This window comes from Anguilla rostrata, chromosome 4 (genome assembly GCF_018555375.3).
Source record: "Anguilla rostrata isolate EN2019 chromosome 4, ASM1855537v3, whole genome shotgun sequence".
Classification (NCBI taxonomy): Eukaryota; Metazoa; Chordata; class Actinopteri; order Anguilliformes; family Anguillidae; genus Anguilla; species Anguilla rostrata.
Genome location: NC_057936.1, coordinates 7,592,730 through 7,619,354, shown reverse-complemented (window position 1 = coordinate 7,619,354; position 26,625 = coordinate 7,592,730). Strand labels below are relative to the sequence as shown.

The 26,625-nt window shown below is 49.4% G+C and overlaps 2 protein-coding genes across 6 annotated transcripts in view; both read right to left on the bottom strand.

Annotated features, from left to right (window-relative positions):
• Positions 1-2,267: 2,267 nt before the first annotated feature.
• LOC135254082 (transducin-like enhancer protein 1) lies at positions 2,268-8,111 on the bottom strand (the record flags this gene model as incomplete). The annotated part of the gene is made up of 5 exons (XM_064334033.1): positions 2,268-3,870; positions 4,626-4,702; positions 5,071-5,221; positions 6,330-6,477; positions 7,846-8,111. Coding segments are annotated over 5 exons (750 nt in total), but the record flags the coding sequence as incomplete, so codon positions are not given.
• Positions 8,112-9,309: 1,198 nt separating this feature from the next.
• LOC135252392 (transducin-like enhancer protein 1) overlaps positions 9,310-26,625 on the bottom strand; it is a 41,773-nt gene continuing 24,457 nt past the window's right edge. The window contains exons 3-14 of one of the 5 annotated variants that reach the window (XM_064330391.1): positions 26,376-26,439; positions 24,668-24,712; positions 20,871-20,933; positions 20,200-20,274; positions 18,037-18,261; positions 16,707-16,769; positions 16,154-16,249; positions 16,002-16,046; positions 14,289-14,450; positions 12,907-13,054; positions 11,002-11,198; positions 9,310-9,454 (exon numbers count right to left, since the gene is read on the bottom strand). In XM_064330391.1, coding sequence (XP_064186461.1) covers positions 9,371-9,454; positions 11,002-11,198; positions 12,907-13,054; positions 14,289-14,450; positions 16,002-16,046; positions 16,154-16,249; positions 16,707-16,769; positions 18,037-18,261; positions 20,200-20,274; positions 20,871-20,933; positions 24,668-24,712; positions 26,376-26,439 — 1,267 coding nt within the window. In that variant the 3' untranslated portion in view covers positions 9,310-9,370. Of the gene's footprint in view, positions 9,455-11,001; positions 11,199-12,906; positions 13,055-14,288; positions 14,451-16,001; positions 16,047-16,153; positions 16,250-16,706; positions 16,770-18,035; positions 18,262-20,199; positions 20,275-20,870; positions 20,934-24,667; positions 24,713-26,375; positions 26,440-26,625 lie in introns of all 5 variants that reach the window. The other 4 variants (XM_064330394.1, XM_064330392.1, XM_064330393.1 and 1 more) reach the window with 4 other exon arrangements.

The window sequence follows — 26,625 nt, the reverse complement described above, 5'->3', positions numbered from 1 at the left end:
TACAGTAACTTAGATGGAATGACGTTGCTGCATCGGTCTAAAGTGATGTGTCTGCATTTTAAATTAACTTCAGTTAATCCCACATGAATCTGCTTTTACCATTGTACCGTCTTGTGAATGAGGCCAATTGCAGCCAATTTCCTCAAAATAAGGTTGCAACATTTCGATCGTTGCTTGGACTATTAATTAAATTAATTACTCTTAAAGCAAAGGATTTGCATACAGCCCCTCAAGCATGCAGTTCAACTAGCAGGTAAGTATCTAAAGTTTCTAATGGAAACTTCACAGACATACGATCATACCCACCTCAAAGTTGGATTATACAAATAACTACTTAGTCATAGTTTTCTGTGTATGCCACTAGTTAAGAAGCCATTTTATCATAAAACAATTTTATAAATGAGGCCCAAGGTGCTGAGTTTGGTTGAGTTTAAAAAAATAATTTTATAAATGCACATTACATTAGAGCATTAGCTTTCAATGGGGCTATTTAATTTATGACAATGAATGAGGATAATTCAGATATTTTTCTCGATCTAGATATTATCGTAGCCATAATAATACAAGACTTACAACCAAAATTTGAAACTGGATTTAATTGTGATGTTTCAATGAACATGGGTGAGGACATATTTGGAAATGTGGTTGAAGTCATTTATTATTAAAAAAAAATTATTTGCCTGAAAGAATATTAATACATATGGCTATATATACTCTTTATGGTCAAAAATCCAAAATCAGTCTAACCCCTGCCCTAACCCTAAAATGGTGAAATAATTTAATAGAAATATGTTTGAAGAAATTTAAGATGATAAATGTGTTTCAGCAAAATACATAAAATCATAGTCTTATGTCCAAAAAATAAATAAAATAAAATAATTTTAAATTTCATTTTTTGGACAGGAAACATGTTAATTTAACAACCTCTGTGAAGTAAATTAATATAAATGTTTGAACAAATTTATGATAAAAATGTTTCAGTGGGAAAAAAGCATACATTTTAAGTGTCATTGTTGATCAAGATGCATACAAAATTAATTTAACACCTTAGCCCAAAAAGTTATTCCTAACCCTAACCATAATTCTGACCCTTAAACCTATGTTGAACTCAAGGAGTAATCTTCAATATCATTTTTGTGTATATTGATTAAAAAAACATTTGAAATATTCTCAATTCAATTAAATAAATACTAGGAAATATTAGTAATTTATTTTGAATAATTATTTTTCATTTTAAAAATATTAAAATACATAAGGCTATAGTCTAGTGTTCTAAAAGAACAGAAATTTGGGAAAACCAAAAGTCTACCGCATGCCGAGCCCAATCTTTAATCAGCCCTAATACTTATAATAATAATTAATGGAATCATCTTACTTACCGTAATCCCAGCCACACTTTTAAGGACAAAAATCAAACACTTCAGGTTACCCAAAACAAGTAAAAATTCTTTACCCAAATTAAACGCGTGTACAGAACCAGGAAGCTTTGTGGATGTGATAATGGCTGATAACCACCCCAACCCCCACCAGACACACACACACACACACACACAAAAACATACACACACAACGAGAAGTCTCAGGAATTTCAACTGAAATTTACCACTGAGTTTACGCTTCAGTTGAAATTCCCGTTATAGATGTGAATACCTACCTCACTGGAACCATTCTCTCTGTGTGAGCTGTATGTATACTTGCATATTTGGAAGATTCCGCCTCTTAGATTCAACTGGGATGCAGGCTGTCCATGTATCAACAATCGGTACTGGTTACACGAATTCAGATTTCACGATGGCACGCGAACCACATTCTGCAAAAAAGCACTTACTCTCCTACGATGTGTGACATCAGCACAACAAGAATGAAGCAGACTCCAAGGTCAGAGGTCACTTTCACACTACACCAGAAAACCATATAAAATAGTTTATTGGTCTCATCACATCCCCTACAACTATTCTTGCCCACCCCCACCACACCCTTTTTCAGTACCTCCCCCTCCCTCTCTTCCACCCAAAAAAACAAAAAAAAAAACAAAAAGACAAAAACAAAAAAAACGAGTACAATCACGACCCCCCCGTTTGTCCGGGGCCCCAGGACTCCAGAGGCCATTTAGGGGACGCCTGTTGTCAGGACAACCGAAAGAGATGAACGAGGCAATACGAATACTGTCCTGCTCCTTGAGTCTTTGAACAGGGAAAACGACAGGGTTCCAGAGGGTTCAGGGTTCCAGAGGGTTCCGGGTTCCAGAGATCACAGTAGCTTAGAACTTTCTTTTTTCTTTTTTTTTTTTAAATATAGGACTTTTTTTCCCCCCATTTTCTTTCTTTCTTTTTTTCTTTTTTAAAACAAGGAGGAAAACACTGCCCGGCCATCTGTAGAAAACATAACAAGGGGCGCCAACGTGAGCATCTTGATAAACCAGTGGGGCCCTGGTGATCCCCACGCACTGAAATGTTGGGCCGTCATCTCTGCATGAGGTCATGAAAATTTTGTTAGCGGGAACGTCTGAACTGAAGCCTGAGGAGGTTTTTCTTCTTCTTCTTCTTCTTATTCTGCTTCTTCTTTTCACTCTGAACTGCGCAACACGTCGCAGCGACAAAGCCGACAAAAACGACAAGAGCGTTTTCATCCCCCGAGACCAGCCCCTCCCGTCTCCCGGGAGACGAACGCTTCCTGCGCAGAGCTCCAAAAAACAACATCCCCAGGGGCGCTTCAGAAAAACACCCGAGGCGATCGTCTCCATAACGGGGATCCACTACGCAGCAGGAAGTGATGTCAGCACAGCGGCCTGTCTGTCGAGCGAACAGGAAGTGAGAGAGATTATCCTGAATGTACAGGAGGGGCCTGGTGAAAGGGATGGCGTCGGGAAAGAAGGAAGAAATGATCTGACTATACGCTACTGACACAAAGGTAGCGGAGGAGGTATGAAGCTCACAGTCCGACTGTAGGTGAGCCTGAATTCCAGGCAGCATTTGGTTTTTGAAATGACCCGAGTCAGTCCGTATACTCTTTAAAAAAAAAAGAAAAAAGAAAATAAGTACAACAATGATTTGGATAGGTGGCTTCATTGGAACTGCAGGCTGCTCACTGGTCTTTGAGTTGTTTCGCGCTGACTGTGTTCAGTCATTAATCCGGGGAGTCACATTAACACACTGGTGGCTGAACCGCGTCCGTGAAAAGCCTCCTGAACATCGCCCTCCGACCTGCGTAAAACCTTACTGTACAGACGGGGTTCGTGCAGAAAGAGAACCCATCCTGAACCGGGACACCATCTCATTCCCTTCCACCCCCAAGCCGGCCCCCCTACCCCGCCCCCCAAAATCACCTGACACAGGGACCAGTCTCTTTTCCTGTGAAGAAACCAAAAGCTGAAAAATAAGCTTCCTCCTTTTCTTCCTTTGCTAACTTTTAACTACGGGGGGTTTTCTTAAAATTTCCTTCTTTCATTTTTACAGTTTTTTTTATTTTTTATTGTTTTTTTTATTTATTTATTTTTTTTTAAGTTGATGTCTTTGGAGGAATCCCAATTGTCTTTAGTCAGACTGCCTGCATTCTCTGAGCAGTAATGAGGTCAAAACTCCACGAATCCAGTCTGGCCATCGCATCCACCCTGCACTAGAGTAACAAAAAAAAAACCCAAAAAAAAAAAAAAAACCCTGGTGTCACATTCTCCGCCCCCTCCGCCGTCCCGCCGAACTCCAGTCACTGGCACACGGCAGGGGGCGTGGCCCCAAGGCCCGGCGTCGTCCAATCGGTGCGTCCTCAGTAGATGACCTCGTACACGGTGGCCTTCTTGTCTCCCGAGCCCGTGACGATGAACTGGTCGTCGGGGGAGATGTCGCAGCTGAGCACCGAGGACGACTCCTTCGACTGGGGACAGAGCGGAGAGACAAACCTGATCAGACGCCAGACGCCGCCAAAGTCGCCACCGTATGTGGAAACAGGTCCCCCAACAGGGCATCCCCAACGAGGCATCCCCAATGGGGCGTCCCCCAAAGGGGCGTCCCCCAAAGGGCATCCCCAACAAGGCATCCCCAACGGGGCGTCCCCCAAAGGGCATCCCCCAACGAGGCGTCCCCAATGAGGCGTCCCCAATGGGGGGTCCCCCAAAGGGGCATCCCCCAACGAGGCGTCCCCAAAGGGGCGTCCCCAACAGGGTGTCCCCCAACGTCCCCAACGGGGCATCCCCTGAGCTCCTACACACGGTTAGAAGGCTTCTCCACCTCTCATCTATTCCGGTCACATAAACATTTCCACATAATAATAATAATAATACAATAATAATAACTCAGTGACATCCTCGCACATTTCTACAGTTTTCCTCATTTAGGGACGTGACCGTCGCTCAACAGACCTGCGGCTCCTGCCGCCCGATTCTAATCAGGCTTCAGTACGACTTCCGTCGCCCTTCGCTTGAACCTCGCAATCATTCATCATTAATCAAGCCTCTGCACAAGACCGACGCCTCAGTGACTCCATACACTTACCCTGAGACACGATTCAGACCCCACTCTAAAGGGTTTGAGATGAGATACTCCCAAGACGCAAAATATAATTTTTAAAATTAAAAATAAAAGAGAAGAGCCCGGCAGTCGTGATGCTAGCTGGCGGGGAAGAAGGTTCACCTGGAATATGCTGGACCCGTACGGCGTCCGCCAGGCGTTCAGAAGGTTGTCCTTCCCTGTGCTCACAAACCATTTACCTGCAGAGAGAGCGGAGAGAGAGAGAGAGAGAGAGAGAGACTCAAAGGAAAGAAGATGCGGCGCGGTTTGGTTTTGGGGACGAGCAGGAACTTGCACATGTGCGTGCTGTGTGTTTATTTGCATGCGCGCGCGCATGTGTGTGTGTGTGTGTGTGTGCATGGAGTGTGCTGTGTGTGCGCGTGTGGGGGAGACTGCTCTAAGGGGACCATCAAAAGCACACAAACACTCACACACACACGCATGCAGGCATTCTAAACAGACAGAGAGAATCACAGGAAGCGTTTTCCGTTCGCGGAGCTTAAAGCAGACGCGCAGACGCATCAGCGGAGGGAGGGAGAGACTGCGTGAGAGAACAGCGAGGGCTCACCGCAGTAGGCGAACTTGAGGGAGAGCACGCAGCTCTCGTGGAGGTGCAGCTGGTACTTGTCGGGTTTGGAGACGTGCAGCACCTCCACGTTGCTGCTCTCCATCCCCACGGCCAGCCATTCCCCTGTGGGACAGTACCCCAGAGAGAAGATCTGCGGAGAGAGGGAGAGAGAGAGAGAGAGAGAGAGGGAGAGAGAGAGAGAGAGAGAGAGAGAGAGGGAGGGAGAGAGAGCGGGAGAGAGAAAGAGAAAAGTCAGAAAGACAGAGTCAGAAAGACACAGAGCGAGAGAGAGCAAAAGAGAGAAAGAGAAAGAGTGCATTACATGTTAGACAGGATCATTCAAATCCTCAGTGTACAGCAATGACAGAAACTGTAACACCATGAAAACCTGGTGGAGCTTTAATGAATGAAGGTTGTACCTCACACATAACAACAGGTGTAAAGGCAAGCACAGAAACACCAATGCTCTGTGCTCTCACCAGCTCTTGCTAATATACCTGATTGCACCCTCAAATTATTTTCATTCTCATTTTAATTAATCACAATCAATTCTAACTATCATCATCTGGCTCTCTGTGGTGTCCCACTGTGCCCCTGTATACACACTCTTTATGAACGCTCTGTCGTGTATAAATATTCTATGGTGTTTGAATATTTATAAATATTCTAATGTCTGAAAATTGGTGTCCCTATATGAAGACTCTTTGGTGTCTGTACAATGACTCCATCATATGAGCATAATTCTGTGGTGCCTAGAGTATAAACACTCAATGATGTCACTGTATGAACACTCAGTGGTATCAAGCATATAAAACTCCTGTGTCCTGGTGTAAACACTGCCCAATGTCCCTACATGAAAACTCTATGGGGTTTGTTTAAACAGTCTATATACTGTATGAACATGCTGTGGTGTCTAGTGCATAAAAGCTGTGTGGTTTCCCTGCATAAACACTCAGTGATGTCTCTGTATGAACACTATGTGGGGTCCGTGTGTAAACACTATGATGCACCTGTATGAACACACTATGATGTCATTACAAACACTATATATGAACACTCAGTGGTATCTGGTGTATAAAATCTCTGTGGTTTCCCTGTATAAACACTGAATGATGAGACTGTATGAAATCTACGTGCCGTCTAGTGCATAAACTCTCTGTGGTGTTCCTGTATAAACACTCCATGATGTCACTGTATGAACACTCTGTGATATCTAGTGTATAAAATCTCTGTGGTGTCCTGCCCCCTGTCCCCTGTACCTGGGAGGTGAAGTCGTGCTGCTGCAGCTGCCGCCCCTCTCTCAGGTCCCAGCAGCGCACCGTGTTGTCCAGCCCCCCCGTCCACAGCTTGGTCCCGTCGTTGGAGATGTCGATGCAGCTGGCCCCGTCCGTGTGGCCCTGGAACTGCCTGTGGGAGCCAGGGGCCACAACAACTCTGCTCTGAGTAACACCCTAAAACACACTGTCTACACACAGACCAACTGCGCACATACACACTGTAGAGCATGGATACTCAAATCAGTCCCTCGTATCCAAATCCGGCCCAGGTTTTCTTTTCTCCCAGGTAACTGACTGAACTAGCACTACTGATTGGCCAGACTGTCTTCACACCTGACTCCCAGGTAAAGGGAGGGAGGAAAAACCAGCAGTTCTCAGGCCTAGAGGGACTGTGATCTGAGTAACAGGGATGTAGAGCCGTAGAACACATAAGATTCCACATGAATCATGAGAACCCATCAGAGGGATGAAACTCAATTTTAGTTTTTGTGGGAGAGTTGGTATGCACCACCAAGACTGGGAACTTTCTGATTAATGGAACATAGTCAGTGAAAGTTCTAAGTAGAACACCCAGTATACATTTTCACTACAGCAGAATGTGCTGAAGAAATGCCTCATCTAATGTTTAAAGAGAATAATGTGCAGGTAATATACTACTGTGTAGAGAAAAAACTAGAAAACTGTGACCAAAAATATTATCATGAGCCTTGGTGACCTTGAGCTTGACCTTGTTCTTATTAACAGGAAACGTTTCTCCGTTTTTATCAAAAATGTGCACAACAGGTCACAGAACATACAGGAAACAGCTTGAACGATAGAACGATAGAAGGATGGGGAGAAAGAAGAACAGAAAAATGCAGGACTGGGAAAAGAAAAAAAAAGCAAGGATGAGGTCCTTTTAATGCGCACCTGATGTTACAAATGAAGTGAAAGTGTCTTCCTCAAAAAGTAGCCAAACCACAGTCATGTGACCTTTTGCTTATTCAGGCTCTGGGTCTTGTTTACAGGCTCAGTAGCCCTCTAGACTCTAGACTCAAGCTCTCTGCTTAATGAAGTAAGCACGTTGGATTATTTTGCTATACTAATAAAATTTGTTCCATTTTTCCATCATAAGTCGACATCTGTGCTCATCTACATCTTCCATAAACGTGGAAACCTGGATGCACTTTGGCTTTGTGTTATAATGTAACACTGGGAATTATATCAGCAGTGGCTAATATTGCCAGACAAATATCAGCTATTGCTATTGGCCCCAGAATGTCCACAGTGTGCATCCCTCCATAAAAGGAGTGAACATTTACAGCCTATTTGACTGTGTCTGACTGGATCTCACAGCATGTTCTTCAACTCATCCTCCTTTCCTCTCCTCTCCTCTCCCCTCCTCTCCTCTTCCCCTTTTCTCCTTCTCTCTCCTCTCCTCTTACAGACCTCCTCTCCTCCTCTCCCCTCCCCTCCCCACCCCTCTCCCTCCCTCCCTCCCTGGGTCTCCCGTGGTTACCTGACGAGCGTCTGGTTGTGCAGGTCCCACACCACGATGTTGCCGTCGCTGCAGCAGGAGAAGCAGACCTTGTTGTCGGGGCTGATGGCCAGGGCGTAGCAGGCGGGGGCCGAGGACGTCAGCTCCGCCTTGATGCGCGGGGTGGGCGTGGCCAGGTCCCAGATTGACAGCGTGCTGGCCTCGCCTCCCACGATCAGGGTCCGCCCGTCGGGGAGGAGCTTACACGACCGGATGTAGTTGTCTCTGTTCTGATTGGCCGACACAGAAACGCAAGGTCAGCGGGACTCTTGAGGACAGTGATGTAACTGGTAACCGGAGAAGGACAGAGAGACCGGGCTCCACCAATAAGGGCTCCTGTTTCATGTACGAGCACACGACCTACACCTGAGGCCACTGACAACACCACAGCTTCAGCTGCTCAGCGTTTACAGAACTCAGCTGCTGCTGTGAACGCAGAGCGGCTGCAGTGTGAGCTGGGCCAACATCAGCTCCAGATCTCAGTGGATTCTTCTGTTTATCCAAGTGAGAAGTTTAAGCCTCAGTGCTGGTCTGAGAATTTTACTGGAGAAGAAGTTTTTTTCCCCCAACCACTAAGTCAATGTCAAAATTAATACCCTAGAAAAATTACCATACAGAACTTCATCACAAGCATTTTCACAGATAATTTTGGTTCTACCTATTATTCTATAATGAGAGGCTTTAGTCCATGCGCTGTTAGTCCAGTGCTGGTCTCTGTTAGTCCGTGTCTGCATATAGTTGCTCAGTGGTTTGGGTGTGGGAGAGGCTACAGGCAGTCCAGCTGGGGTCTTGCTGCGGGCTGTGATGTCCCAACCTTCACGCAGCCTCCCGTGACGGCGGGAGCGCTGATGGGACGCACACCACTCCGGGCTGGCTGGATCTGCTGCGTGGCGCGATGCCTGCCGCAGTGGTGGAAGGCACGCTGCATCTGCTCGGGTCCGCAGCTCAGTGGGTCGTGCGTGGTTGGAGAGGGGTTTAAATGACACTGGAGCTCTACACCACCTGGATACTAACATACACTGGACCACTGGGGTACTAACCTAACACCTGACCACACTTAACACGACCTGACACCGATGGAGACTGCGTGAACAGCTGAGTGACGACACAACACACATCCGCTGGACTAGGACGTGACAGACCGGGAAACATGACGTGACAACACGGACAACACTGACAACGGAGCTAACACTGACGGACACAACACAGACATGCATCTCACGCTGCACTGGAGAGTAGACCTGCATGGGGGAGCAGGGTTTAACACTGACACTGGAGTACTAACACTGACACTGGAGTACTAAAACTGACACTGACTAACACTAGAGTACTAACACTAACACTGACATTAACACTTAAGTACTGAAAATGAACATTAACAAAAAAGCTGGGAATAAACATCACCAATGTCCCTGGACAGACGGACAGACAGACGGGCAAACAGACAAACAGACGAACAGACAGACGGACGAACAGACGGACAGACAGACGGACAGACATGCAGGACTCACGGCTTTCCTGAGCCAGCAGACTGCAGGCTGGCGGGCAGCCCAGGGACCCTCATGTGGGGGTGGGGTGACTCATAACCGACCTATCGGAGGGAGGGGGGGGGGGGCACACAGGTGTGTTATACCTGACCCACATACTGTGTCACTACCTGCATGTTAAAGCTCTTCCTCAGTGTGTTCGTGACCTTATTCGTTCATTCATACTTTATTTTGTCTCGAGAAACCATCATGGAAAAATCCTACACTGTCAAGTAACAGACATTAAAGCAGTAAAAACAAATATTAAAACAGAGAGATAAAACACTTTAAAATTTAGAGCAAGTTGTGTAAAAAGAATTAGAAGTTAATGAGTTCAACAAAAAATTTGATTAAATCAATTAAAATTTTAAATTAACATAGAAATGAAAAACAATAAGCAATAATTAAAAACTATTCCAGCTCTTGTGAAAGGTGACAAGGGCCAATTCTAAAACTTAGGTGAGGAATTACAAAGCAAGACCACATGCAGTAAATTTCTCCTTAGCTCTCATCTCCTCCTCCCGACTCCCCCTAATCCGGCATACACTAAGCTCCCCCCCCCCCAAAAAAAAAAATACACAAGGTAGTACTTTCTTCCTTATTAATCAGGGAATAACTTATTTTCAGACACCCAAAACACTTTCCTGCTGAACACTCCCTCCCACTGTCAGCAGTCAGAGTACAGAGGCTCTTGCAGTGTGTGTGTATGTGTGTGCGTCTGTCTGTGTGTGCATGCGTGCATGTCTGTGTGAGAGTGCGTGTGCATGTCTGTCTGTGTGTGTGTGCGTGTGTGCATGCGTGTCTGCATGTGTGTGCGTGCGTGTGTGTCTGTGTGACTGTGTGTGTGTGTGTGTGTGTGCGTGCGTGTCCGTATGCGTGTGCATGCGTGCGTCTGTGTGATTGTGTGTGTGTGTGTGATTGTGTGTGTGTGTGTGTGCGCGCGTGCGTGCGTCTGTATGTGTGTGTCTGTGTGACTGTGTGTGTGCGTGCGTGTCTGTATGTGTGTGCGTGCGTGCGTGCGTCTGTATGTGTGTGTGTCTGTGTGATAGTGTGTGTGTGTGTGTGTGTGTGTGTCTGTGTGATTGTGTGTGTGTGTGTGTGTGTGTCTGTGTGATTGTGTGTGTGTGTGTGTATATGTGTGCGCGTGCGTGCGTGTCTGTATATGTGTGACTGTGTGTGTGTGTGTATATGTGTGCGCGTGCGTGCGTGTGTGTGTGTCTGTATATGTGTGACTGTATGTGTGTGTGTGTATTGTGTGCGTGCGTGCGTGTGTCTGTATGTGTGTGTGTCTGTGTGACTGTGTGTGTGTGTCTGTATGTGTGCGTGTCTGTGTGTGTGTGCGTGTCTGTGTGTCTGTGTGTCTGTGTGTGTGTGTGTGTGTGTGATAGTGTGTGTGTGTGTGTGTGTGCGCGTGTCTGTATGTGTGTGTGTGTGTGTGTGTGTGTGTCTGTGTGATAGTGTGTGTGTGTGTGTGTGTGTGTGTATGTTTAAGGCCTACAGTACCCACACACCCTTACAGACTCTAACAGGCTTCAGTACTTCCTGTAAAAGCGCGTCCCTGCTCCACGCACCAGTCACCCGCCTCATTATTATTTATCTTCTCTCTCCTTACCACAGGGGATCGCCCGTATCCCGCGGCAACGGCCGCCGCCGCCGCCGCCGCCCCGTTGATCTGGGGCGAGACGAGGTGCAGCCCCGCCCCGTACCCAGCGGCCCCGCCCAGCTCCCCGTTCACCCCGGGGGGGGGCAGCCCAAACCCCCCCGGCGGGTAGGCACCCTGCACCGCCAGAGGATTCCTGAGCCCCAGAGCTGGAGAGAGAGGGAGAGAGGGGGAGAGGGAGGGAGAGAGGGAGAGAGAGAGGGAGGAAAGGAGAGAGGGAGAGAGGAGAGGGGGAGAGGGGGAGAGGGAGAGGGGAGAGAGAGAGAGGGAGGAGGGAGAGGGAGAGAGAGGGAGGAAGAGGAGGAGAGGGAGAGGAGGGGAGAGAGAGAGGAGAGAGGGAGAGAGAGAGGGAGGAAGAGAGAGGAGAGGAGAGGAGAGAGGGCAGAGGGAAAAGGAGGGAGGAGGGAGGGGGAGAGACAGGGGGAGGGAGAAAGAGTGAAGAGAGGGAGGGAAGAAAGGAGAGAGGGAGAGGCAGAGGGAAAAGGAGGGAGAGAGGGAGGGGAGAAAGAGGGAAGAGAGAGAGAGGGAGAGAGAGAGGAAAGAGAAGGATGAGAAACAGAGGTAGAGAGAGAGAAGAGAGGGAGGGGGAAGAGAGTGATGTTTGGGATGAGAGGAGGGAAGACCAGCAGAGAAGGAGAGAGAGAGAGAGAGAGCGAGATCCTTTACTTTAGACTTTTAAAACCCTGTTTAATTCCTTAATCATGTCTGGGCAACATTCCCGTAGGTCACTTCCACACTGTGATCCACAGCCAAAAAAAAAACTAAAAACAGAATGAACAAACAAATGTAAGCACGAAAAAAACCACACACAGGAAATCAGTCCAGGTACTTTCTAAAAACACAGAGAAGAGAAGGGCAATATAAAGAAATGTTGGGGGAAACACTGACCATTACACAGCAACATTAAAAAGCCAGACAGTTTTATAATAAACAACATGTTCTGTTGAACAGAAACCATCAAAGCCAAAAACGCACTTCAAAGACAGTAATTGTTCCCACTAATGCAGGCAAAAAAATCTGAGCATTACTCAGGAAATGCATAATCAAAAGTCCTGTCGCTACACGAACAGAGATTAAAACTCATCTGTAACGTGTTGTGCGAGCGTCTTCCCTACCCCCACACAGACCAACAGTCACTCAAAACTACAACAGAACAGGCAGAAAGAGAGGATATCTCGCTGTCGTGGCCCGAATTTGCCCTGATCGCCGTCCCAGTTCAACAGGAAGAACAGCGGATGCAGCGAGGAATACCAATAAACACGAGGATCAAAGCTGTGCCGCCCGCACCATCTGCGCAAGAGGCTGCAGCCTCGCGCCAAACGAGTCAACGGCAGCAACAGGGGAAGCCGACGATTTCTTCCCAGAGCCGCACTGCCCTCCAGTGGCCACATCGCAAACTGCAGTCAAGTTGGGAACGCTGTGCTTATAAATGCTTGAAGATTAGCGGCAGCGCGCGGTAACAGCTGTAAGGAATAAAGGCGGCTTGGCCTTTTCAAACGACTCCACCTAAAGGGCTGCATGTATTCCCGACTCTGCGATGGTCAGGCCCGGGTCAAATATACATTTAAAATCTATAAAACGCTTGAGAAAGATACAAAAAAACACATGCCATTATGATGGAAAAAATTACAAAAAACCAAAATACAGTGATATTACAAGAACTTCTGTCCTGACTATTGCAAGAAAAATATGTGCATGTCTTAATAAACTTGTCAAAAGATCTGCAGGAATTTTACTGCTGTTCTCAAGGGACAAACTATTTCAAACAATTATTTTATGCTGGCCTGAATACAGCAACGAAACTCTAGTGGAAGGTTGGGGGGGGGCAGCCCCCCAGGACAGGTGAACGTCTCTCACCAAGGGCATCGACACCGGCCTTCCCTGGGACGGCCCGGAACTGGGGGGGTACGCTGGGACCAGGGGTGGACGACTCCGGGGGCATGGGGGTCCCCGGCTTCAGGACGGGCGTGCTGGACTTCTCACCCTGAGAGAATAAAATTCCGTTCTTTCATCATTCAATTCACTCATTCATTCAACCTTCATTTAATTCTCGGGAATACATTGAGGGCGGGCCCTCATTTTCAATGACACCGAGATTACATTGTGCAGCAATGAAACATAATAAAAACAATAAAATACAAACAAAACACCGATTTAAAAAAATCAGTTAAAAACAGTTACATATATAAGCAGGGAGGTTTGTGATCATGGTTTCATCAGACAGTCAATATCCTGAACGAACATTAGCCTGAACGATGACTTACTCGTACACATCACAGTAAGAACTGTGATGTTAAAATGAAAGGAGGGAAGAATTTAGGGAGTGGAATCTGTGCATTTGCTCGGGACGGTCTTGCCTACAGCTGATGACACACTCGGAGTACGTGTTCTCAGAACAGCACTTTAAGACCATTAGAGTTTTACATTCCACATTCAGAAGGAGCCGTCCGGGGGTTCTGTGCAGGGACTGAAAGGAGCGCGTGCAGAGAAATCTGTGAGTCCCTGTGAAAAGGGGTCGGAAGTACAATACGACAGATGTGTTTGATGTTTCCCTTTCTCGCCCCCCCCCCCCCCCGCTGAGAGTGAGCAGTCATATCGAGCGCTTCTCCGCTCTCTCCGTGTGCGCACATTCTACACGCGTGTGCCGTGCCATTGCGTGTGCTGGGGTGTCCGACAGCCAGGCCCGCACTGTTCTTGCACTACACGCGATCGTGTGTGTGGTTCTGACAAGCTGAGTGTGATCATGTGTGTGGTTCTGACAAGCCGCTGTTCCCTACACTACACACGCTAAGTGTATGTGTGCGTGTGTGTGTGTGAGTGTGTATGCGCGTGTGTGTGTGTGTGTGTGAGAGAGTGTGCGCGTGTGTGTGTGTGTGTGTGTGAGAGAGTGTGCGCGCATATGCATGTGTGTGTCTCTTTGTGTGTGCGTATGCATGTGCATGTGTCTGTGTGCGTGTGTGTGTGTGAGTGTGTATGCGCGTGTGTGTGTGTGCATGTGTCTGTGTGTGAGTGTGTGTGTGTGAGTGTGTGAGTGTGTATGCGCGTGTGTGTGTGCATGTGTCTGTGTGCGTGTGAGTGTGTGAGCATGTGAGTGTGTATGCGCGTGTGTGTGTGTGCATGTGTCTGTGTGCGTGTGTGTGTGAGTGTGTGTGTGTGTGTGAGTATGCATGTGTCTGTGTGTGAGTGTGTGTGTGTGTGAGTATGCTGTACGCAGGCGTGAGGAGCAGCTGCAGGAGTACCTGAGGAGGCTCCTTGCCGCGGGACGGGGAGGCGGCGCTGCTGGAGGAGGCCAGGGAGGCGGGGCTGGCCTGGGGCGGGGGCTCTTTTCGGGAGGGGGGCATCTTGTCCAGCCCGTTCTCCCGGGAGGAGTAGGACTGCACGCTGCGGGGCGAGGATGGGTCCTGGGGGGGGGACACACAGAGCTCACGGGCCGCTCGCTCTCCCCTCTGTCACATGACACAAATGACGTATTTTCAACGAGAAAAAAAAGCGTCACAAGGCAGGTTTTTCGGTGTGGCGCACCTCTAGAATTTTGTTGTCGCAGAACTTCATACTTTGTCGCACAGTGCTGATTGGACAGCCAAATGGAACACCGAAATTCATTGGTCAGGGATACGTCATTTTCGGTTTATCAAAGTATAAATCAGGCTTTACTGTACAGGCACCAGCAGGGCCTCATATTCAGTACACACCGCCCAGTTATACAGTCAGGCATTTCCACTACAGCTTTAACACTGTGGAATAAAACCTGCAACCTCTACAAGGCCAGTCCCCTAACCATTACTGTACCCCAGTCACACACACAGTAAAACGAAACAACACACTGTTATTCCAAATAACCTGAAAAATATTATGTACCTTATTTTGTTCCAAACGTTCAAAACTGATGAACAAAAACTTGACACCGTTTATTACCAAGGCTGAATATCAGCAAAACCTGCGAAGAATTTCTTATGAGTCGTTCTCTACAAGATCTGTCAGGATTGGCTGTGTTTTTGCTCTAGGATTCCCCTTCGCACGGTAAAGGCTAGCCCATCACACGATGCCTACGCCACCACGCTTCACAGGGGTAACGGCGGTTCCAACTCAGCCGGCGTGCCGCGCCGGCCTGGCATTAAAAACAGGGCCGACGTCCGTCTCCCCCGACAACGTACTCCGCCTGTCACTCGGCTGAAGAACCGCCCGAGCGCTTCGTCTCAAAACGTAGACGGGGCGCGAGATTTAACATCGGTCCTCCTCTGTGACCACACCCTGGCACCTTGCTCACAGGGCCAGTTCTGTTAAGGGCCTGGAGTATGGCTGATTCACATCCACCCACCCACTCCCCCCTGCTCAGGTACGGAACACAGAAAAACCTGTGGAAAAAACCCCGCTGGCTCCACAGTATCCCAGCATGCATTGCAACCATTTCCCAGCTTTCCCAGACGTCTGGTAAGGAAGGTGGGGTGTGACATAGGAGTGACTGGGAGAAGGAAGCTTATTCTGCAGCATAAACGGAGACTTTAATCCAGGCAAAAATAGGAACAGGCTGCATGTCAGGGCCACTGTGGAGAACCTTCTGAAACCTGCCTCACGTCTGTGATCTCTGAATGTTTCAGAGCTTCATCTGTTCCGCTTATAGTCTGAACATTAATCTGGGTAAATGAAAAGCACTTCATAGAGCTGATTCATATGATTACGATGATTATTATTATAATTATTATTATTGTTATAGTTATCGATGATGATGCTGTTGATTATTATTATTATTTGTATGGTTATCACTATGATGATGATGATTATTATTAGTAATAATTATTATTATTATGACAATTCTATTTCAAAGTATTGTGAAAGCAGCATGACTGCGTTCCCGGGTCATGACGTACAGGCATACGCACGCACGCACGCACGCACACACACGAGTACGCGTGTGAGTCACAGTCACGACGACACACAAAACAAAGACGAACCTCGTCCACGACCAAGTTGTCATCGCTCTTGTCGGCGTCGCTGCCCTGAAAGAGAGAGAGAAAGACCGAGCTTGAGAGAGAGTCCCGCCTTCAGAAAGCATCGTCCAATACCACCCCGCCTCCCCGCCCCAGCTATCCGATAGGCCGCTTACGTAGTCCGTCAGGAACTCCTTCTCGTCCGCTTTCCTCTTCTTCCCGTTGCTCAGGTAGTCTGACGAACGGCCCTTCTCCCCGTTTGACAGCGAACTCTGAGAGGAGGAGGAGGAGAGGAACGACAGACATGAGAAAAGAAAAAAAGGAGGTGGGGTGGGGAGGGGGGAAGAAAAAAAAAACAGGCAGAAGTGCAGAGTCATGGACGGGAGAGGCAAACTTCACCTCCAAAAATAGGAAGCTTCTGAAAAGGCAGTGATGACGAATAAAAGGTTGAGCTTTTTTAGAAGTGCAGGAGGTAAAGACGGAAAGGCGATATCAGGTAGAGCGCCCCCATTTCAGCACAGAGCTTAATGTCAGGGCGGGAAGCCAGTTCCATTTCAGCTCTGACAATTCAATTCAGTTCATTCATTTCCCTATCAAAGCCCCTATAGAACAAAACGGCCCGTTTTTAAACTCACGGGTAGAATTTCAGTTGAAGTTTTGAAGCGGAACTGACCCCGCCCCTGCTCAGTGCTGATTGGGTAGAGAAAAAAAACGGCGAGCGGTACTCACCGGCCCCGCCTCTCGGTCTGCATACATCATCGGCAGGAAAGAGCCACGCCCCCGCGGCCAGCCAAAACAGACCAAACAAAATAACAGCATGACTACCGTACAATCACCATGACAACAGCATGACTACCGTACAATCGTCCATAACCACAGCATGACTTATCATACAATCACCGTAACAACAGCATGACTATGGTACAATCACCATAACAACAGCATGACTATCATACAATCACCGTAACAACAGCATGACTACCATACAATCACCATAACAACAGCATGACTACCATACAATCACCGTAACAACAGCATGACTATCATACAATCACCGTAACAACAGCATGACTACCATACAATCACCATAACAACAGCATGACTATGGTACAATCACCATAACAACAGCATGACTATCATACAATCACCATAACAACAGCATGACTATTGTACAAACACCCAACCACAGCATAACTATCATATAAACACCCAACAAACCATACAGCATGACTATCATACAATCACCCAACTACAGCATGACTATCATATAAACATGCAACATACAGTATGACTATCATACAAACACCCAACAACAGCATGACTATCATACAATCACCCAACACAATATACAGGATGACTATCATATAATCACCCAAAATAACAACATGACTACTGTACAGTCACCCAACATAACATTGACTACATACAAATCACCCACACACATCCTGTTACAGACTCACCCCAGCCATGCTTTAATGTAAACAGGTGCTACGGTCATACAGTAACACAAGCTGATTAATATGCAGATAATGTAATGGACTGGAGAGAACAGCTGGGGAAAGGCTCCAGTTGCAATTCAATGCAATTAAATTTCCAATACCATTTCAATTATTAACACTGCACTGTAGCAGTGTTCACCTCATTTTCCTGTGGTGGAGGTACCGACCACGGGAGCCATTTTGGCTCCATGATGAAGTCGCATCCATGTTCTGAACCAGTGACTCATGAACTTAAACACTGCCCATAATGTTCAATGAGTACATTTTTTGTCAGCATAATGTTGGTTGTTGAAATTGACTCAATTCGAAATGGAATTAATATTAATTACGCCACTCTGCATGTGTGTGCGCGTGTGTCTTGCTGACTTCACGGCAGATCCAAAATGGCTCCCACTGAAGGAGGATTAGTTGGACACTACAATGGTAAATGAGCCCAGCTCTGGGTAACTACAGCGACGGGGTGCTACCCGCTATGCCTCGGCCCCGCCCCTCCCCGCCCCCTCGGCCGTCCACCTACCCCCCCCCCCACCGCGGCCCCCCCACCCCGGCGCTCCCATACCTCTGTGGTGCTCGGCGGCGGCGGCGGCGGCGGCAGAGGCGGCGGCGGCCTCCAGGTGGGCCCTCTCCTCCTTGGCCGCCAGCTGGGCCCCCAGGGCCCCCGACAGGGCCAGGAGCCCCGAGCCGCCGCCCAGCGCCAGCCCCGGGTGCTGCAGGCCGGAGGGGTGGGGGGCCATGGGCAGGCCCTGCGCTGCATGCTGGGATAGGTGCTGGGCCTGCAGCTGTTGCTGATGGGTGGATAACACAGCATTATATATATATATATATATACGTTGTTTTTTTGGTTGGGGAGGGGGAGCCGGGGAAGGGGGTGTGGGGGTGTTGCTGTTGGTGCAGCGGCACCCCTGGATCTGTTCCAGGGTTCCAGCCACAGAACGATTTTGCTCGTTTAGCATCTTAACGACCGATGATGACTCACGAAAACGTTAAGCGCATATCAGTGGCGGCACTACTCTGACTGGGGATGGGAGAAAAATAAAATGAAAAAATTAAATACCCAAAGCCAGTCAATTTCAGCTTTATCAAACTGACAAAGGACTCCAAATCAAACAACGGGGCTAGGATTAAATCCCTTATATCATCATAGCGCAATGAAAGCAGTCGATTTAAAAACAAACTGCATTTTATTCGACATGGCGAAGGCTTCCGCGACACCAGCGAAAGATGGAAACTTTGTTAGAACTCCACAGCCCGAGCCTGGCCGCTCGTTACCGCCTGTCTGTCACGTCAGACAACTTGGGACAGTGTGGGGGGGGGGGGCGGAGTGGTGGGTGGGGCTATGGGAAGGGTCAGGGGGTGTGGCCAAACAGCACTGATGAGCACAGGAGGCTACGTTCATTAGGAGCTGCACTCATTACATTACATTACAGGCATTTAGCAGACGCTCTTATCCAGAGCGACTTACACAACTTTTACACAGCATTTTACATTGTATCCATTTATACAGCTGGATATATACTGAAGCATGAATTTCGGTTAAGTACCTTGCTCAAGGGTACAACGGCAGTGTCCTACCCGGGAATCGAACCTGCGACCTTTCGGTTACAAGCCCAGTTCCTTACCCACTGTGCTACACTCCGCCCTGCTCCAAACTCTCCCCACTCTCCCTACTCCGGACAGCACGGAGTGGAAAGTCACTGACAAAAAACGAAAGCAGTAGAAAACAGACATTCCACTATCACAAATTTAATGAAATTAAGTTTATACAAAAAAAATCTAATTAAATATAGCAAAAAAAAAAGGACTACACTGTACCGCTCACAAACGAACGCACACACACACACACACACGCGCACGGGCGCGCACGCACTGGTCAAACGACGCCGCGACGAAGCGCGAATCCGCAAATAACACTTCCTTTCCGTAAAAAGAAAAAGGGACTCCAGGTCCGGTTCAGCCTCTCTGTGGAACGCGGGCCAAACTTCTGCCCATCGGTGCGAGACCGTTTACACAGCAGAGCGCTCGAACCCCAGCCCCGCAAGGCCTCGGCTCCAGGTGGGGGGGGGGGGGGGGGGGGGGGGTTTCAGGTTTCCCTCTCAATCAGCAGGCAGTTCGGGCCGCGGAAACCAGGCGTGCCAATCAATTACCGAGAGTAAAGGGGCGTGTCTGTAGCTTATTCTTCTGCCTAGTTTGGCTTTGCAGATGTTAGGCCAGAATAGTGTTCATTGTTCTCGGCTAGAAACAGCTGTTCAAGATAAGTAATTGTACCTTACTGAACCCGTGTTCAGCAGTTGTCTACGACTATGAAATGCACTTTTTGTACGTCGCTTTGGATAAAAGCGTCTGCCAAATGAATGTAATGTAATGTAATGTAATGTGATGTAATGTGATGTAATGTGTCCCTGTTGAAATGCGAAGGGAAAACCACCCGAGCCCGGAGCGTGAGATCCCGGCTGCGCGGATGACCCCCGGGGCAAAGGCCGGAAGGGCTTTAACCCTTTCCGTCCCGGAGCCCATAAACCCGTCTCCGCTGCTCGCCAACCCAACACTGTGTGTGTGCCCGTGTTGGGCGTCGGATGTGGGGAACACAACGCCCTCTTCCAAAGGAAACACGAAAAAAGGAGATGAAATATATGTGAAATGGCGGAGGTTGAGGGAGGTAAAGGAAGGTGGGGGGGGCGGCAGGGGGGGGGGGGGGGTGAGGCAGAGTGGGGGAGTCCACGTACCCCTATCGATGCATTCAACTCCCCCATAGTCACCTGCTTGGCGCGCTCCATGGCCTGGACCACCTGCTGCTGGTGCTGCAGAACAAACCAAGGTTACAGTCAGTGGGGGATATGGGGGGAGTATGAAATCATTGCTCACAGGGTAAGAAAGGGCTTTCTGTAGATAAGAGTGAGCACTGTGTGTGTTTCAGAAAGCAAAAAAAAAAAATCCAGAAAGAAAGTGGGGAAACATTTCAGCTAGCTCACTTCGCAGACGGCCTGGCGTTATGAACTACAAATCAACTGCTATCAAAACTACAAAGACCAGGATGTCAGAATGTCGGCATCCCTTCCTGCATGGTTCATTAGGGTAGAGAGCTCAGCACATTAGGTGAGACCCTACAATGCAACGGCATAATGCAGCTGAGGAGCGTGCTGCTGGTTAAGCTCATCCTGGCATCGGGCTGTCCGTGGAGCGCTGACTGGACGGCGGTGAGCTGGAGCGGTGTGCGGTACGGTTACAGTGTGCGCGTGAGGGGGGTGTACGCGCCGTGTTTTAACAGGTGCGCGTTTCAACTGTGTCAAAGAGCAAGCGCGTGTGGCGGTGTTTGTTTCCGAACGCTGCGCTTGTGTTTTTGTGCTCGTGCCGCCCCCCGCCCCCCTCCCCAGTGCGGAAGCCCCCCACCCCTCACCTCCTGTGACAGGAAAGGGATGAGCTGGGCACAGATCACGTTCAGTCGCTTGGCGATTTCCGTCTGAAAGAGAACAGAGGGGTCATTCACAGGTGCACGCACACACACACACACACACAAAGTGAGCGCACGCACACACACACACACACACACACACACACAACACATTACAGTGCACACACACACACAACACACACACAAACATACACATACACACACCACACACACACACACACACAGCACCACACACACACATTTTGTGCACACAACACACAACACACACACACAACACATACCCATCATTGTGCACACACCACCCACACACAACACACACACATCACACATACATTGTGCACACACACACCACACACCACACACACACAACTTGTGCACACACCACACACACCACACACAACCGCCACACACACACACCACACACACACACACACACACACAACCACACCACACACACATTGTGCACGGCACACACACACAGTGCACACACACACACACACACACACACACACACACACACGCAGCAGAGATGGCGGCGAGCCACAAGGGCGGGCGTGCTAAATATTTCAGCTCCGCACATCTGGTGTATGCAAATGGGCTCACGGCGAGAGGCGCGGGCTGAAATATTAATGGGCAGCATCTGCTGCAGCCTCACGCCCGTCTGCGGCCGGGCAAACCTGCCGGGGGGGGGGCCTGGGGGGGGGGGTCATTATCCACGGGAGCCCGCCTCTCTCTGATCCGATCCTGCACACGACCACAGCGGCTCCCCGCAGCATTACCACGGTAACAAGGCCCACGCCACGCCACGCGTGGGACCATTTAAAGCAGTGTCGAGAGAACGAGGCGCCACCACACCAAAGGGGAGGGGGGGCGGGGCGGAGCTGCCGTGAGACATCGGCTGCTCGACCAATCAGAAACCCACCGCTTTGTCTTTCCTGTGGAGAGCACAGTCTTCTGATTGGTGATTGACAGCTGGCCGCAGCTCTACCCGTTCTCCCGCGGCTACAGCTTACAGTGGCTGCAATGTGGTACTAGCTTGGCGCTAACGTGGCGCTAACATTGAGCTAACGTGGTACGAACGTGAAGCTAACCTGGCGCTAGCATGGAACTAACGTGGTACTAACGTAGCGCTAACATGGCGCTAACGTGGTACTAACATGACGCTAACATGGTGCTAACGTGGTACTAACGTGGAGCTAATGTGCCACTAACATGACGCTAACGCGGCGGACGCTAACGTGGTGGGCGGTAATGTGGCGCTACCATGGCGGTAACATTTAGCGGCAGACCGCTAAAGCCAGAGCCCAGGGAGGGAGGCTGAGGGCCTGCTGGGGGCGGCCCCCCCCCCCCCCCCGCCTGGAGCAGAGCACATCAAAGCTGCTCTTAAGTGATTTATGAACGCAGAAGCGCTCCCTCCTCCCTCTCTCTGCTCTTCTGCCTCCTTCACCCCCTCCAGTGGCTGTCCATCTTCTCCTCCTCCTCCCTCTCTCCCTCTCTCTCACACACAACATACACACACACACATAACCTCTCTCTCTCTCTCTCACACACACACACATTCATAACCTCTCTCTCACACACACAAACACACACTCAGAACCTTGCATACACACATTCATAACCTGACACATACACATTCACACACACACACTCATAACCTCTAACACACACACACACACATACTCACTCACTCATAACCTCTCTCTCACATACACACACACACTCATAACCTCTCTCTCACACACACACACACACACCTCTCTCTCTCACACACACACAACCTTTCTCTCACACACACACACACGTACACACACACACACACACAACACTCTCTCCTACCAACCACACACACCCTATCTCAAACCACACCTCATACTCACACACAACACAGTCACATCATCACTCATAACCTCACACACACACACAGTCACACTCACTCACTCATAACCTCACACACACACACAGTCACACTCACTCACTCATAACCTCACACACACACACACACACACACACACACACACACACACACACACACACACACACTCCCTCCTTTCAGCACTCTCCTACAAAAATCCATCACCGCCCTCCCCTGGGAAACACAATGATTTCTTGTTAGAGAACGCCAACTACCAAATTACATCTTCAGGAGAGGGAGAGAGATTGGACCGAGGGGAGGGGGAGGGGGAGGGGGAGGGGAGACAGAAAGAGAGAGAGAGAGAGAGAGAGAGAGAGAACGAGAATGAGAGCGTGTGTGTATTATGAAAGAGAACACTAAATAAAGAGGTGGGGGAGGGGGAATCTTAGCGAGCGAAGGAAATGACAGCCAGAGAGAGAGAGAGCACTGAACGCAAGGGTTAGCACGCTAAAGGCACGAGGAAGAGGAGGAGGAAGAGGAGGAAGAGGACAGCACTGAGGGGTTACAGTTGTGGGGGTGGGGGTTTGTGCTGCATGTAAAAAAAAAAAACTGGAAGTAGGGGGATGGGGAGAAGGAGAGAGGGAGGGAGAGATAAAAAGAGGGAGAGAAAGAGAAGGGATAGAGACAGAGAATGACAGAGAGGCAGAGACAGAATGAGTGAAAGAATGAGAGAGAGAAAAGACAGAGAGAGAGGGGGAGAGGACTGAGGAAAAGAGTGAATGAGACAGAGAAAGAGAGCGAAAGAGACAGAAAGTGAGAGAATGAGAGAGAGAATGAGAGAGAGCGATGAAGAGCAGATGCTTGCGGAAGGCAGTGACCTGATTTAAAGAGAAGTTCAGCACAGACCGCCTGACTGCTGGGGGACAGCACAGACCGCCTGACTGCTGGGGGACAGCACAGACCGTCTGACTGCTGGGGGACAGCACAGACCGCCTGACTGCTGGGGGACAGCACAGACCGCCTGACTGCTGGGGGACAGCACAGACCGCCTGACTGCTGGGGGACAGCACAGACCGTCTGACTGCTGGGGGACAGCACAGACCGTCTGACTGCTGGGGGACAGCACAGACCGCCTGACTGCTGGGGGACAGCACAGACCGCCTGACTGCTGGGGGACAGCACAGACCGCCTGACTGCTGGGGACAGCACAGACCGCCTGACTGCTGGGGGACAGCACAGACCGCCTGACTGCTGGGGGACAGCACGACCGCCTGACTGCTGGGGACAGCACGGACCGCTCTGACTGCTGGGGGACAGCACGGACCGCTGACTGCTGGGGAAGCACGAGGACGCTGACTGGGGGGGACAGCACAGGCGACGATGCGAGGGGACAGCAGAGCGACGACGGAGGAGAGACAGACGTGACATGCTGGGGACAGACAGACCGCTGATGCTGGGGGACAGAAGACCGCCTGATGATAGGGGACAGCACAGACCGGCCGAAACTGCGGGGAGCACGGGAGAGAGAGAGAGAGAGAAAGGTGGAGATGGAGGGGAGAGGAAAGAGAGTGAAAGAGACAGGGCGCGGAGGACAGAATGAGCGAGAGAGAGACAGGGAGCAGGGGACAGAATGAGCAAGAGATAGAGAGAGAGAGAGGAGAGAGAGAGAGAGAGAGAGAGAGAGAGGGAGGAACGATGCTTTGGAAACAGCAGACTGAGATGTAAGCACATTTTCACTGCAGCGGGGAACCAAATCTACTCTGGCGTCCAATTAATGATTTGAGCCCAGTCAACTGCAGAAGGGCACCGTGGGTCCATCGTAACGGGACGGGGGCGGGGGGGGCGGATTCATTAAGCAGCTCTGATGACTGCGCTGAGCTTTTCCACGGGACCGCACCGCGACCCAGGTGCACACACAGCCCCTCACCTGTTTGTGCATCTCGATGTTAAGGCCGTACGACATCTCATAGTACTGTGAGAGACAGATGGGGGGGGAGAAAAAAAGGAGCGTTAACCCTTTCAGGTGCGAGATCACAAGCACGCGATTAGAATGTTCTTAACTGAACATTCTGATGCTGATGTCACAATCACTGCTGGTAAATGAAAGCAGAGGAGTTCTAGAACGCTGACTTTTGTATTAAATTTTTTTTTTTTTTAAACTTACACTTTAAACTTTTAACAGATACAAATAAGAAACAATTGTTGGCAAGCACAGATTTTCAACAACAAAAAAAAAAAAACCTTTCAGGCGCTCAGCTGCAATGGCCATAAATACAATGTCAGCTTTTGTTTATTATTTCTGGTCAAAGTCAGGACTGAGGCGGCAGTAATTTTAATTTTTTTCTTCTTTTCTTTTTTTTTTTTTTTTTTTTTTTTGGCCAAGCGGGAAACATAAACAGGGAATTGGTAGCAGGGCGAGTGGCGGGACGTCGGAGGACACTCCCCCATCCATATGCAGCAGGAGGCCCTTCGATAAAAAACAAAAAATAAAAAAGTCCTTCCTGACAGCTGGCTGCTCGGCTCCTCGCTAGTGCCAAGATCCCACTGTTGCTAGGCAACTTCGAAAACTCCAAAATTGGATGCCAAGATGCTGGCCGAGCTGTTCTTTGCCAAGAAACCGTCCGTGCCAGGTACGCACCTCTCCTGGCTGCGGCGGGCGCTATGCAAATTCGGGACGCTCGTCAACAAACGCGATCGTATTCTCAGCTCGGTTCGCTCTCAGGAGAATGATGGGTAATTGCGATAAACGGTACATGTGCATTTCTCAACGTGACACTGACGAACTCCGCAGCAGTGCTTAAGCCACGGTTATCCAGCACTGAATCATGTCCCCACAGTAGACATACGAGCCTGTGTCACTGCCTGCATAAGACACTGCGTGTTTTTAAGACTGTGTGTGTGTGCGGGGGTGTGTGTGTGTGTGTGTGTGTGCGCGTGTGCGTGTGTGTGCGCGCGAGTGTGTGTGTATGTGCGGGTGTGTGTGTGTGTGTATGTGTGGTGTGTGTGCGCGCGCGCGAGTGTGTGTGTGTGTGTGTGTGTGTGTGTGCGTGTGCGCGTGTGTTTGTGTGTGTGTGTGCATGTGTGAGTGAGTGTGTGAGTGTGTGTGTGTGTGGTGTGTGTGTGAGTGCGAGTGCGAGTGCGAGTGCGCGTGGGTGTGTGTCTGCGTGTGCGTGTCCATGTTTGTGTGTGCGAGCGCGTGTCTGTGACAAAGAGAGTGTGTTCGTACTCAAACCATTAATTTCAAAAAGGCCTTCAACACTACAACCGTTGGCTGGGATACCGCATCTTTTAAATACTACCCTTCCTCGCAGCAAGAAATAAACTGACAGTTTCTTCACGGTGACGAGACGGAGGAACCTACAATCGAACGCAGATCCGGTCAGAGCTTAGTCACCAGCGAGGAGGGGAATCGTAGGAGTTCAGATAATTACCGCTTCCAAAATAAACAGACTCCTCACACGACAGACAGCGCTGGTGAAGACACGGTTCTCATCTCAGCTGAGAGGAGTCTTTACGCGCGGCTTTTCCACCGTGAGCTGTCCTATCCGAGCAGAGGATGAGGAGGTGGGCGGGGCGCGCAAAAGGGGCGGGGCAGAAATGTGGGCGTGAACACTGAAAAGTGGGCGGAGTCTCACCATCACGTAGTGTCTCTGGATCTCCGTCTTCTCTGTGGCCAGCTTCTCGCACTCCAACTTCAAGCTGCGCACAAGTGAAAAGAGGCAGAGAGAGAGATAGAGAGATAGAGAGAAGGAGAGGGAGAGAAAGGGAGGAGAGAGGGGGGAGAGAGAGAGAGGGAGAGGGGGGGAGAGAGAGAGAGAAAGAGAAAGGAGAGGGGGGAGAGAGAGAGAGAGAGAGAGGAGAGGGGAGAGAGCGGGAGAGAGAGAG